General features: G+C 34.0%; 1 protein-coding gene across 1 annotated transcript; it reads right to left on the bottom strand.

Annotated features, from left to right (window-relative positions):
* Window positions 1–4,167: 4,167 nt before the first annotated feature.
* LOC132563868 (PWWP domain-containing protein 2A-like) lies at window positions 4,168–9,146 on the bottom strand. Its single transcript, XM_060228625.1, is given in 3 exon segments — window positions 4,168–4,229; window positions 4,232–6,303; window positions 8,992–9,146. Coding segments are annotated over 3 exon segments (2,289 nt in total).
* Window positions 9,147–14,670: the final 5,524 nt, after the last annotated feature.

Below are 14,670 nucleotides of genomic sequence, written 5' to 3'. Positions count from 1 at the left end.
AGAGTTAAAATATATTTCACTCCAAAATCACTGAATGTGCCTTATAATAGTTTGTTTGTACAAAGTTTCATCTGAAAAAAGGATGATGTTCAAACCCTGGATTTCCTTTGTTAGTTTATATTACTTATTTCATGATTCTATATATTGTAAAACCTGTACCAGCATTTTACCATCACCTGCAGTCCATCTGAACTACCCACAGGCAGAAATTGTGATTCATTAGCTAACAGAGAATCCTACAATCACAAACTACTTATCAAATCAAGAGAGCTTCGATGATATTATAAACAATGTAATTATATGATTCTTCAAAATAGTTTGAAATATTTAGAAAGAAAAGTTTGGTGTTATTTGATTTCAAGAATTAATTATTTAATTACATTTTCATAAGACTAGATATACAATTAACATGCACAGGATATAACATTCTGCAACATATGATAGTTTTTTATATTTTGCATTCAGTAAGCAAAATTAAACAACATATTATTGAAAGTGGGAAATAATTGAATTATCTCCCCTTATATGAAGTACAAATGTAAAATAAAAAAAAAAAAAAAAAAAAACGACAGACATACATTGATTAAAAACAAAACAATAAACTCATCAAGAACTACAACAAAATTAGATATGTTAAAGTTAACCTGTGATAATACCTTTATTATATAAACAGTAAATCGAAATACAAACTCTTGTAATCTCAAAAGCATCTATATCACAGCATTATATCATGATAGGGAATCATAGGACATAAAGTGACCATCACATGAACACACAAAATGGTAACCAACAAATATGTAGAAGAGGTGATTCCTGTTCACAAAGATGTCTTCAATTTGAAAACAGCAACACTTACTGTCCCTTCAGCAGAGTGTTTGAAAAAAGTATATATAGCTGGATGGTCATTTAACCATCAAAAACACACAGAAATATTGCCCTGAAAACACTGCCACTTCAACAATTTTGTTGGTCTCCATTTCGTGTGTTTATGGGCACATGCATCACTTTTGGTCATATGACTATCTACCATGTATATATACTTAAGGCAGTTACTGCAGCACACTTAAGCGAAGGTCAGGTAAAGTGTGCTGTGTAGTAGAGAGGATAGTGGTGTATATAGTCATTCATATCAACAGATAAGGGGTTAGGATAATATAGCAGTCACTGGGCACGAGGAGGGTACATGCTGAATTGCAGAGGGGATTGATACTCAGTTCAACAGAACAGCACATTATGAAGTTACTGAAGTGGACAAGGAATTAAAGCACTTTTCACTATCTTTCATAATAGTTATATGAGGACAAACACATTTTCTTCAGATAAATAACATTATTCAAAATTTAAGAGTTCTAATTATCAAAGGAACTAGTACTTCACTATCTTCAGTATTAACTTAGCATGCATCCTAAATATTTTGAGCATGATAAGATATTTGCAAGTAGTATAGACATATGAAAATGCATGTCTCAGGCCTTAGACTATTAGCCTTACTATTTTTGAGTCATAGTAAATATACACTTGATCAGTGACTAAACATGTTACTTCAACAGCACTAGAATATCACTCCAAGGTGACATTCACATCCACTTTTTTGTGTTCCTACAACAGAAAGATGGTGCATGCAGGCCATCAAACAATTACATCCAAAGCCATCAACAACATATACCATTAATATAGCATTTTGATATTTTATATAAAACAATACATTACCAAAACTATACTTCATCACCACTGCTACATTCTGTGCAGTGTATACATAACATTATTAAATAAGATATCAGGACAATTTATTCTCGACAAGTTTCAAAGTGTCATTCCAGGAAAAAAGTTATCTTTTTTTAACTACTTCTTTTAATTAATACCACATTCATACAGTAACCTTCAAATGATACTTACAGTAAAGCCAGGAAATTTTTATATAAAAAATTATACAAAATACATAAATCAATGCACCAACTGCAGACGTACTAAACCCTGAATACCATTACAAAGTAATCATAAGAACTAAAGAAAAATTCTTCACACCTTAATTCTTAAAATTTCTGATTGCAAAAACACATTTTAGTAGTGAAAAAATATCCCAAAGTAAAGAAAATTTAACATGTATACAAGAATTAATTAATACGGAAGATGAAAATTCATGAAAAACCAGTATTAAATGATATCATGAACACACAGACATATGCTGGGGCTGTAAGGTAGGAACTTTGACTTACTAACATACAATTTAAATGAGTCATATAACACTCATACAACACCTAAAAGGATGGATGAACAATTTCAGTACAATCATATGGACAGACCAAGATAAAATTAACAATGGCTGTTTTAATAAAGATTATTTAACAAGTGCCCTTTTTACATAAAATCCCTAACAATCTTGTATAAACATTAGTTAATGAGAAATCTTCCTGTCTAGTGAAAGAGCTAAAGGCAGTCATTTTAATATCTCAAAGTCATTAACTGGCCAAAGATCAATGGTAACAGAACAGCTAAATCATACACGTAATCATTACCAAACATCTGTATTTCTGTGTAAACTTGTTTCACTTCTATATCCCAAGAGACAAATAATACAAGTACCAGGTACTTGGTTCAAGAGCTAGTAAAGAACAACTGATAATTATAGAACATTCTCTGTAGTTATGTAGAAATATCTTTCAGAAATATCACTAACATATCTTATCAATGCACATGTGTCCACTTTGCCAAGGAAAAACAGGACAGCCCTTGGTTTCTGGTCATCTGTCTCCAAAAGTCAAACATATCTGCAACTAAAACAATAAATATACAATCAAAACAAGTCCCTTAGATACTGACGATATTCAAACAAGACACATCACCACATTCCTCCTATGATAAACCCAGGAGGCCAACACATCAATTCTTAGTCAATCCCAATAAACACATATGTCCATCATCATGTACCACAATAGATGTAGGTACAAGTATTTCATTAACATCTGATTTTAATGAGATTATCTTAAAGTCAGCAGGTGAGCTTTTTAAAGGACAATGAAAAGGCTTGTAATTTTACTGAACTACAATATATACATAACTTTATCCGGCATGATTATTGTCAATGCATAATGAAATTTACATTATTTCAGTTTCTAATCACTTTCATTAGTTTTGTCAATAATATTTCAAACAATACTGAAATACCAACGACGTGTCCAACAAAGTTCACCAAACTATAGTTAATACAAATATGTAATAATATACAGATACACAAATGGGCATATCACCAATCTTATGTTTACTGAAGACTGAATTGGAAGCTCCTACAACAACTTTTATTTAATTAAGGAGTAAAAGACATCTTTTTAAGACAGTTTTTACTTAATTCTATGCTATTCTGATGCATATTATCAGAAAGGAGCTGTTTTACATATTCATTCAAAATAACAAAGAAAACACTTAACAATTTGTGTTCGGAAAATATTTATAACAAAGAGGAATTGGTCAACTAAGGCCTGGATTTAAATTTTATTATATGCTATTACAACTATTCAGCCACTGATATATCCCTGTCAGAATAAGAATTATCATACCACATTGTGACATAATTGGCATAAGCTGATTAAAAGTACAGAGAGAACCTGTAATAAGTTGTCAACTGGGAATTATTACTATGTACAAATTTCTGCTATTATACATATGGTGTTATATAAACATGTGAAACATTTTGATTAGTAAATTTATCTTGAAACAATGCATATCTGATAGAAATGTAAACAGCAAGTGTTTATCAGTAAATTAATTTTGAAATGATCAGCAATTTTAATTACTAATTTTATCCTAATCATATCTAGATCACTCTTAAGTCATTGCATGTGTTTCATCTACTTACAGTTTCTGATCAATCATACATAATTCTGTACCTAATTATCATATTATAATTACATCCACTTTCATCATATACAAGAGTATTTTCAGTATTTAATATTATTCAATCAATAAAAGTTGACAACAACTCCTTGAATTTAAAACTTCTAAATATTAAAATTTTGAAGATCCCTCACGAGCTTTCATCTTGGCTAACAAGAGTGATTAATAAATGATAACTTCTTGCAATTGTTCTAAAATAAATGAAATGAATAATTCTATTTAAATTACTAAAATACAAATTGAATCTTTAAACTCCAAAGTACTTACTGTCATAAGTCAAATTCTGTGAAGTCAATATGGTGAGTATTAGTAATACTCTGTGCGGCTATTGTGGCCTGTTTAATTGCCATCTTGTAAGGCCCACGTTTCTTCCTGTTAAACCGTAGTTTAAAGTCTTCAAGGAATGGGTACAAGTCTGAACACTGTATGTGAGACATAGTTGATGACCCAAACCAGGATACATGAGCCAGCTGACGAATCATGATTCCGTTATCACGCTGACTTACAGTGATGGAGAGAACACGCCCAGGCCACCAGGGAAAGCCCTGTATTTTACCCCACACAATGTCCCCTACATGTATACTCCTACCATCCGTAGCCACACACTTTGTGACATCATGAGTCTGAATTTTCATCATCAAAGGTCGTAGGGACTCGATATTGGTGTCTCCAGGGGGCCCCTCCTCATCCTCTGTTCCCGAACATTCCTCTGACTTTGCACTATGGTCATTTTCACTGTCCAGAACAGTCTTTACTGTAAAGCTATCACCTAACATATCGGCATCCTCACATGACTCTTCTGAATCATCTGTTATAACAGAGTCCACAGATTCAGATTCAGTACTATTCCTTTCTCGACTTCTCAGTCGATATTCTTTCTTCTGAACCTCAACATTTTCATTGGATTTAATTTTAGGAGACAAAGCCTTGTCCAGGTTACCAAATGAAGTGTTTTCTATGTTTGGTGCTATTTTTGGAGACATAGATATGTCAATCTTACTGAATGATGTGTTTTCCTGTCTTGGTGAAAGCCCTTTGTTGACATCTCGCCGAGGTGAAAGCCCTTTGTTGATATCTCGCCTAGGTGAAAGTCCTTTGTTTTGTCGCCATGTGTAAAGGAGTCGAGGACGCTGAGAAATAACCTCTGTTTGTGTAGTTTCTGAATGAGTTTCACCATTTTCATCAAACATGTCTAACATATCACCTTCTGGCTGAAACACATCACTATCATTGCTATGACTTCCATGACGATGGCGATGTTTCCGCTTGTGTTTTTTATGGTGACTAGATACAAGATAAGACATTTGAATTCCAGAAGAATTATTTTCTGAATCTTTCTTATCTTTTGGTTTTTTAAATGCCCTTTTAAGCTTTTTGTATGGTGACATTTCTTCTGAACTACTTGTTTGATCATTAGAATCTGTCTCTTGTGTCTTCACTGGACTCTGTCCCTCTCCATCTACCTCATCACCATGGATACGGGGAGGGATCTTGATAACTGTCCCTTCCCCAATTGTTATCTTTATCAATGGACTTGCCTTAGTATTAGCTGCTGATGATTTATCTAATTTCTGTATTTTATTCTCATTTACAACTGCAGTCAATAACTTTGCTTCACCATTCGAATCTTTCCGCAATGGTAATGGTTTAGTCTCGGGATTAGAATCCCTTCTAGATGTCACAGGTTTACTTTCTGAGTTATAGTCTTTACGATTTGACACTATTTTATCTGTAAGGGATTCCCTACGAGTTAACACTATTCTGCTCTCTGGTAGAGACTCTCTACGTGATAACACATTTCTAAGTTCAGAAGAAGATTCCCTCCGACTTGACACAGTCTTAGATTCAGTCAGAGAAACTCTTCGCGATAACACAACCCTACTTTCCGGGAGAGAATCACTACGAGTTAACATAGTTCTTGATGGAATCCTGGATGAGACTGGTTTGCTCTGAATAAGTGACTTCCTTCGTGATGAATAAGTCTGAGGTTGTGAACTAGGTTGTGGTGCTGGTCGTTTCCTCAACCCTTCCTTGAGAGGCCTACGCGATATCGGTGCAGGAGATGGCTGGTGTACTGGTGTGGGTTTTTGTTGTTTTGTTACAGCTGTGACTGGCACAATACCTTTGTCTGTTTCAGTACAGACAGCTTTACATTTGTTACACAAGGTTTGCCTTGGGCGTAATCGAATTCGCCGAACATTTTTGTCTTTGTAAAGTGCACGTGTGAGGGCCACTGGATGTGGAGGTGCCTGGCTGTTATATTGACTACAGTCTTGTTGGTATGTGTGTCTATTTGATGTGGCAGCTACCTCCGGCTGTGAGCTGGTATCACCTTCAGTAACAGGTTGGACATCTTTACCATTGTTTGATCCACTCTGGTCAAATTGCCATGGGACTCCATGTGGTAGATTTCTAAAAGACAATAAGCAAAATAAAATAATGAGGTTATTTACTTAAATTGACCAAATCATAATTTTTCTTTGACATCACTCTTTTTTTGTGGTAGGCTTTTTCAAAAAATTGATACATCTACAATGAACAGTATCATATTCTTGGAAATAAATGACTTGCAAGACTAAAATAAAACTTGAAAAGTGTTTCTGCCGCCTAAATGTATGCGTCCCTTTTGCAAAGAACCTCTTTCCTATTCATTTACAAAAATGGAAAAAGAAGTGAGATAAATAAAAAAAATATGAATAAGATATACCAGTAAAAAGATAAACAGACTTTGTTATTTAAAACATATCACTGATCTCCACTTATACAATGTGACTTCACATTGAACTTCAAATCGTCTTTGATTCATTATATCATAATGAGAAATCATTACATTATTGCCAAGATATATACTAAATTTCCATTCAATTTAACTTTGATGTTAAGACAGATGTCACAGTCAGAGATCTTACTTTAATGCACTTCTCATCACCTGTGCGAGATGTAAACATTTCAGTTGTCATCAAGATACAATTTTATTTCAAAAAGTGGATCCTAAAAAGTTGCACTTATTTGTCCTTTGACCTGAAGGTGAATGTGAAAGTAACCTAATTTCAGTGCACTGTAGCCACCTGTGGATGATTTAGTTATTTTTCTTAAATTTCATCAAACTTTCCTTGACAACTCAAAAGTTATTACTCATTCTTTATGTCCTGGGAATTTTGCACATATTTGACCTTTAATCTTGAGGTACTGTAAAGGTCACGTTGACCTATTTTTGGCACGTGTGTGTGATGCAGCCATAAAAGTTATGTTTTAAGTTTCATCAAGATATCTCACACTGTTCAAAAGTAATAGTATGCCTGGACAATTATGTATTAGATGAACCATAAGAATCAGTGATAAAATTATTATTCCTACATTTGAACTAGAAGTGCCCAAATGTCAACAGAGCTTTCATATATGTAAAGTCCACTGTATATTTATTGTGAAAAATATAGTTTACAGTGTACATTACAGTATCTCATGATATTTAGACTAGACCAGTTGGGAAAATCTTGCATAGATCTCATTCTGGTCAATGCAAACTTAATGTCACACTGAATGGCAGTATCTTATTCAGAATATAGAACAGGTTTATTATAACTACTATTATTTGACGTGTTTTCTCAGTTCGGTATATATATCAAAGTTCAGTGAAGTGTCTCAGGTTTGGGTAGTTCTCTGGTTGTTATAAAATACAATATCTCAACACTCATTCTATTGCTTCTTTATATTTGGCTGTTATCAGTTTGAATACAACCAGCTTCAAACCACAGGGAGGAGATAATTAACAATTGCTCAATCATAAATAAATCTACAAGGTAAAAGCTTGCCATAACAGAAAATACCAAAGTCCTTTATATTATCTATAATTTAAGTGCAGAAATAAACCCATTTTGGAGTGTTTTTACAATATTAAGCGGCATCCAGCTTATTCACCGTAATACCAATATTGATTGCAACATAGGAAGCATCCACTATAAGCATAAAATCAGGAAGCTTTGCTATAAAAATACTACATTGTGCTATCCAATGATGTAAATGGAGATTTTCTCAAACATCAAACAGCTATTATTTTATCATGTTATACTCTCCTACTAGGAAAGCTGATATCCTCCAGTGTCCCAAAGCAATGCCATGGCATTTAATCATCAGTTCCATTGTCCATATTTATTTTTTTATTTAACAGGTTTAACATCCACTTTTACGGCCTTTCTGCCTTTCAGTGGACGAGAAAAGCCCTATTTGATGGCACCTTTATTTATATGCAATGTGCCTGTGACACTTCTGAGATAAACGTCTTTTTCCAATGTATATCTGCTTATTGATTAATAAAAGGAATCCATCAAGAGATCTTGACATAACTAGACTATCACATCATGTCTCAGATGCTACTTAGTATTTCTATCATGGGAGTGACCAATGTTTTCTTCTCTTACATATCTTTCGCATAATCAGAAAAGGTTTTAAGATTATTAATGAGACTTTTCTGATGTGCAAGATAAGTTTCACAGACATCTGTAGTTCCATCAAATGCAACATATTTTTTCACGGCCATGTTCTCTTACCAAGCAAGATGCTATACAAAGAGTTGTATCTGGTTACTGTAATTTCAAAATTAGGTGCAAGTGGGAGTGGTGGTTATAGAACGAAATACAGATCGTCATCATCTGGGAAGGTCTCGTGACCAGTTTTCACTTTCAATGAATGAAAGTTTTTTTTTAATAAAACAAATGTTGCATTACGTGTCATTGGCAGAATGAACTTACATCTCGCCTCATTTACATCATATTGCTTTACGTGAGGTTTAAGAATAGAAATGAGCATTTATTTTGCTACACATCGTGCATCCAGGACTTGATGCAGAATATAGGCCTAATATTTATCAGGGGAAGGGGGGGTGTGGATTACAAATAATGTATTTTTAAAATATGCACCAATAGTCATGTCAAATACATATGGCATTAGCTACACATACACATATACCAACAAACCTCTTTACTGAAAAGTGCTTAACACGTCAAACGAATAATTGGCATGGGAAAATCGTGATGAATGACAGATGTAAATGCAAGAAAAAAACAGAAATTGGGTTGTATTTTCGAAGGAATATTCCGTTACCTCTTCTTCATATCTAACAAAATGCCACGGAAAACTTTGCTTCCGGTTTCTAGGGATACGACGAGCACATCATTTAGAGCTTCCTCTATCGTTACAGGCAATTTCATGCCCTTAGAAAGTAGGCCGTTTCGTCTTTTTTGCTCCGCCATTTTCATGGCCTCTCCATTACCTTCTTTCAGTGCGCATGCGTACAAGTAAGAGAACATTGAAAGAAAACAGTAAAATATGGCTTGAAGCGAGGATTTTTCAACATTGATAGACATAACCTATCAACTTTGATTTACTAGCTATCATAAGATTTATATTTCACTGCAAGAATAGGTAAAATGAAAAAAATGACCGGCTAAGGTAAAATTGCTTAGTTCATAATGATCAAAGGGAAACAACTCGTATCAAAATATAACGGCAGACGTCCACCTCTACTTCTTGCTGGCAGTATGCCAAGAACTGTTATAGCTAGATCAAGTCAATGAAATAGCTGCTTGATTAATGTATTAAATGGAACAAAATAAAAAAAATTAAATAATGATAAACCCAAACATTATTTGTGTGTCAGGCACATACTTATGCTTGAACTATGAAAGTAAGGGTATATATTTCCTTCAATCTGATAGTTATGTACATGTCAGCTATACGCACTGATTGTTACTATAATTAATGACATTTTCTCAGTATATTTAAAAAGACAACAAAAGCCATTATCGCCAAGTCAGGTGTTTAAAAGCGATATTGATAGTCCGATATTTTTCAATGCAAAACTACAGTTGAAAAGATTGGTAAATGTGTATGTTGTTTTAGTTGTACTTATAGCACTGTTGATTTTCCATATTGATTACGACACAAGATGTACATATCGCATTTCAAAGAAGGTTAAAACGTGATTTTTCTTATTTTCTTGATATGCCAGAAATCTTAACATATATTTTTCCAAAAGTTTGATGTTGGTAAACTTTCCCCCACTTATCATGTACGTTCCCACCATTGAAAGAATGAAAGAAAGAAGAAAGGAAGGAAGTAATTCGGTCTCGTGTCCGGCTTTGGACAAAATAACTGGAATGTTACACTCTCCATGTGTATACGACATCATACGAAACAGGACGGTAAACGCTTTCTTGAAGGAAGACCGTCAAAAAATAATATAATTTACAAAACAGACCACCATGAATAACATTACCCTGCTGTATCTAAGTTCCATTCTCCCAGAACGATATTCGGATCCATCACTATAACACTAGAAACCAAATAGTTTTAGACCAAACTGTAGAGCAAACTTTTATCGAAAAGTTTCATAGCCGCTCCTGCCTCAATAGGAAGTGATGAATCCGTTAGCAAAAAAGTTAAATCTGAACAGGAACTTACTACAAAAAGAATCAGTGGTAATAAGATAATTCAAATACATTTTGTATATCATGTCAGGCTCAGAATGAAACGTAGTTCACTAACATACGTCTTTTGCTTTAAATAAACTATCAGCAATTCCACCTTGTTCCTGTCCTGAGGCAAACGAAACTAATCATCATCATCTGTTAGTTGATGGACCTAGGAACACAATGTATAAATATATTCCAGGACGATTCAAAATTAGAATTTTGTTTTGGTGGCGAACAAGTGACTGTGTATGTATTACTACATATATCTAATATCGTGGTACCAAGATCCATAAGAATTAAAGACACCTTATTCACATTCGAGGATTTGCAGACTTATTTACATATTGCCAAAAATGAGATATCGACAATAGATGCAAGATTCAGTTCCTTACTTATGTATATTGTGTAATTTCCATTTCATTTCATACGTGGAATGAGCGTGGAATGAGTATAAAGAGCGAGTATAAAGAGTGAGTATAAAGAGAGAGTATAAAGAGCGTGGATAAAGAGTGAGTATGAAGAGCGAGTATAAAGAGCGTGGATAAAGAGTGAGTATAAAGAGCGAGTAAAGGAGTGAGTATAAAGAGCGAGTATAAAGAGCGAGTAAAAGGAGTGAGTACAAAGAGTGAGTAAAAAGAGTGAGTATAAAGAGCGTGGATAAAGAGCGAGTAAAATGAGTGAGTATAAAGAGTGAGTATAAACAGTGAGTATAAAGAGCGAGTATAAAGAGCGAGTAAAAGGAGTGAGTAAAAAGAGTGAGTATAAAGAGTGTGGATAAATATTGTATATAAAGAGTGAGTATAACGAGCGAGTATAAAGAGTGAGTAAAAAGAGTGAGTATAAAGAGCGAGTAAAAGGAGTGAGTATAAAGAGTGAGTAAAAACAGTGAGTATAAAGAGCGAGTCAAAGGAGTGAGTAAAAAGAGTGAGTATAAAGAGTGGGTAAAAAGAGTGAGTATAAAGAGTGTGGATAAAGAGTGAATATAAAGAGCGAGGATAAAGAGTGAGTATGAAGAGCGAGTATAAAGAGCGAGTCAAAGGAGTGAGTAAAAAGAGTGAGTATAAAGAGTGGGTAAAAAGAGTGAGTATGAAGAGCGAGTATAAAGAGCGAGTCAAAGGAGTGAGTAAAAAGAGTGAGTATAAAGAGTGGGTAAAAAGAGTGAGTATAAAGAGTGGGTAAAAAGAGTGAGTATAAAGAGTGTGTATAAAGAGTGAGTATAAAGAGCGAGTATAAAGAGTGGGTATAAATTGCGAGTGTAAAGAGTGTGGATAAAGAGTGAGTATAAAGAGCGAGGATAAAGAGTGAGTATGAAGAGCGAGGATAATGAGCGAGGATAAAGAGTGAGTATGAAGAGTGTGGATAAAGAGTGAGTATAAGGAGTGAGTATAAGGAGTGTGGATAAAGAGTGAATATAAAGAGCGAGGATAAAGAGCGAGGATAAAGAGTGAGTATGAAGAGCGAGGATAATGAGCGAGGATAAAGAAAGGTTTGATATTTCAAAATCATAACTTCAACAACGTGTAACCCTGGTAATTTACATTATCAGATAAAAACATGATACATTTCTTAATTCCACCTTTATAGACAACATCTGATTGTTTTTATCTATCGTTGAACATCCATTTACTTGTAACTTTGGAGTATTTCCACTGAGTCTTTTGATATATGCCTTTACGAACATATGTATTGAATATAAGAATATATGAGTATTGAAAACGTCTGCAGACATGTGTGTCAAAAGATTTGTCCATATTAGTGATTAATGATATACACATTTGTCTTTTTTCTCTCTGAATTTTTTTTTCTGTGGTTTACATAGCTCTGGGAAGTACGTTAAACCTCATTACAAAACAAAAACAGAAAAGCAAAACTAAAAACAGAACAAAAATCTTCACCGCTCTGTTACTGCTGCTCAATCACGCTGTCTATATGTGCTTTAAATGGTATCAATCAAAAAATCAAAATTTCCTTTTTGCGATCCTGAACCCATCATGTATTTTCTTGTGTCTTTGGAATGTTTCCTTGCTTTCTGATATGGAAGTTAATGATTACTGATGGCGTTGTGACTCTCTCGCAAAATCTTATTGTGATAGAACCAGGTGTCTTGGTGATTGCATTTTCCTTCATTACATAGGAGTAAAAATCTTTTTGTGATACAGCAGTAAAAGAAGTCTTCGTAGAGTTTGGTGGTAAGAGCTTCAGACAGACTGTCGATATTTACACCCGTGGGGACCATACCGTGCCGGTCTCTTGGATTTTACACCCGTAGGAACAAACCGTGCCAGTCTCTTAACTTTACACCCACAAGAACAAAGCTTGCCAGTATATTAACTTTACACCCACAAGAACAAAGCTTGCCAGTATATATCAACTTTACACCCACAAGAACAAAGCTTGCAAGTATATTAACTTTACACCCACAAGAACAAAGCTTGCCAGTATATTAACTTTACACCCACAAGAACAAATCTTGCAAGTATATTAACTTTACACCCACAAGAACAAAGCTTGCCAGTATATTAACTTTACACCCACAAAAACAAACCTTGCTAGTATATCAACTTTACACCTACAAAAACAAACCTTGCTAGTATATTAACTTTACACCTACAAGAACAAACCTTGCTAGTATATTAACTTTACACCTACAAGAACAAACCTTGCTAGTATATTAACTTTACACCTACAAGAACAAAGCTTGCCAGTATATTAACTTTACACCCACAAGAACAAAGCTTGCCAGTATATATCAACTTTACACCCACAAGAACAAAGCTTGCAAGTATATTAACTTTACACCCACAAGAACAAAGCTTGCCAGTATATTAACTTTACATCCACAATAACAAAGCTTGCCAGTATATTAACTTTACACCCACAAGAACAAAGCTTGCAAGTATATTAACTTTACACATACAAGAACAAAGCTTGCCAGTATATATTAACTTTACACCCACAAAAACAAACCTTGCTAGTATATTAACTTTGCACCTACAAAAACAAAACTTGCTAGTATATTAACTTTACACCTACAAGAACAAACCATGATAGTATATTAACTTTACACCTACAAGAACAAAGCTTGCCGGTATATTAACTTTACACCCACAAGAACAAAGCTTGCCAGTATATTAACTTTACATCCACAATAACAAAGCTTGCCAGTATATTAACTTTACACCCACAAGAACAAATCTTGCAAGTATATTAACTTTACACCCACAAGAACAAAGCTTGCCAGTATATTAACTTTACACCCACAAAAACAAACCTTGCTAGTATATCAACTTTACACCTACAAAAACAAACCTTGCTAGTATATTAACTTTACACCTACAAGAACAAACCTTGCTAGTATATTAACTTTACACCTACAAGAACAAAGCTTGTCAGTATATTAACTTTACACATACAAGAACAAAGCTTGCCAGTATATATTAATATTTACATACATGGGAACAAACCGTGTCAGTTTCTTGGCTGTGTTGTTTTATATTTTCATACGAGTCTGAATTTATCGAAGAATTTGTCCATGACAGAATGATTTCATTCAGTATTTCGAAATCTTTTTATTGTTCTTATTTTTATTTATTCTTATTTATATTTAAGAATTTTGTATGTACGTCACATAAATCTAATTTACATGTACGTCTTCAATGATGTAACTGTATAATTAATCCATTAATCCATGTGATTCATTAACCCACCATATCCATCAGATAAACTCTCCAGAACTGGATATCAAGGACACAGCAGTCTCTTCTACATCAACTGCGTTTACCTGGATTTTTACCTTAAATACAAGCAACAAGGATAATTGTCCAGTTGACTATGTCTTCACCACTTTTCCAACCGCTGTTTATTTGTCAGTGATAAATTCAGAGAAACGCCGACAGCTGACAGCAACATCCAAAACACATAGTTTCGAGAGAGATTGATGAAGACTATGAGGACATATTTTATGTCGGTTTGTGATATGAAGTTGAACATATCTGATGTTCAATAGAATACCTACTGGTTTCGTTGTATACCTGATTCTCTTTTGAAACGTGATGTAGCTTACTTGGACTGACGAAAGTTTACATGAAAGTTGTTGAAGATAAAACAGTAGGCGTTTATCATTTCGAATGGTTTACTCTCCACAAACCGTTTTCCAGGAACTCCTCGTTAAAATTTCTTTTGTTCACATTTCTGCCCTCGTTTCATCCATCTTGAGTTTGAGTAAATATTTTGTTAACATTTCGGTATTTTCGTGTAGTTTTCAGGGTGTATTATGTTTTTGTGTATATAAATAACAAAATATGCTACA

Source organism: Ylistrum balloti, unplaced genomic scaffold (assembly GCF_031769215.1).
Source record: "Ylistrum balloti isolate Yb309-2 unplaced genomic scaffold, AGI_CSIRO_Ybal_v1 Utg371890, whole genome shotgun sequence".
NCBI lineage: Eukaryota > Metazoa > Mollusca > Bivalvia > Pectinida > Pectinidae > Ylistrum > Ylistrum balloti.
This window is presented reverse-complemented; position numbering and strand designations above follow the sequence as displayed.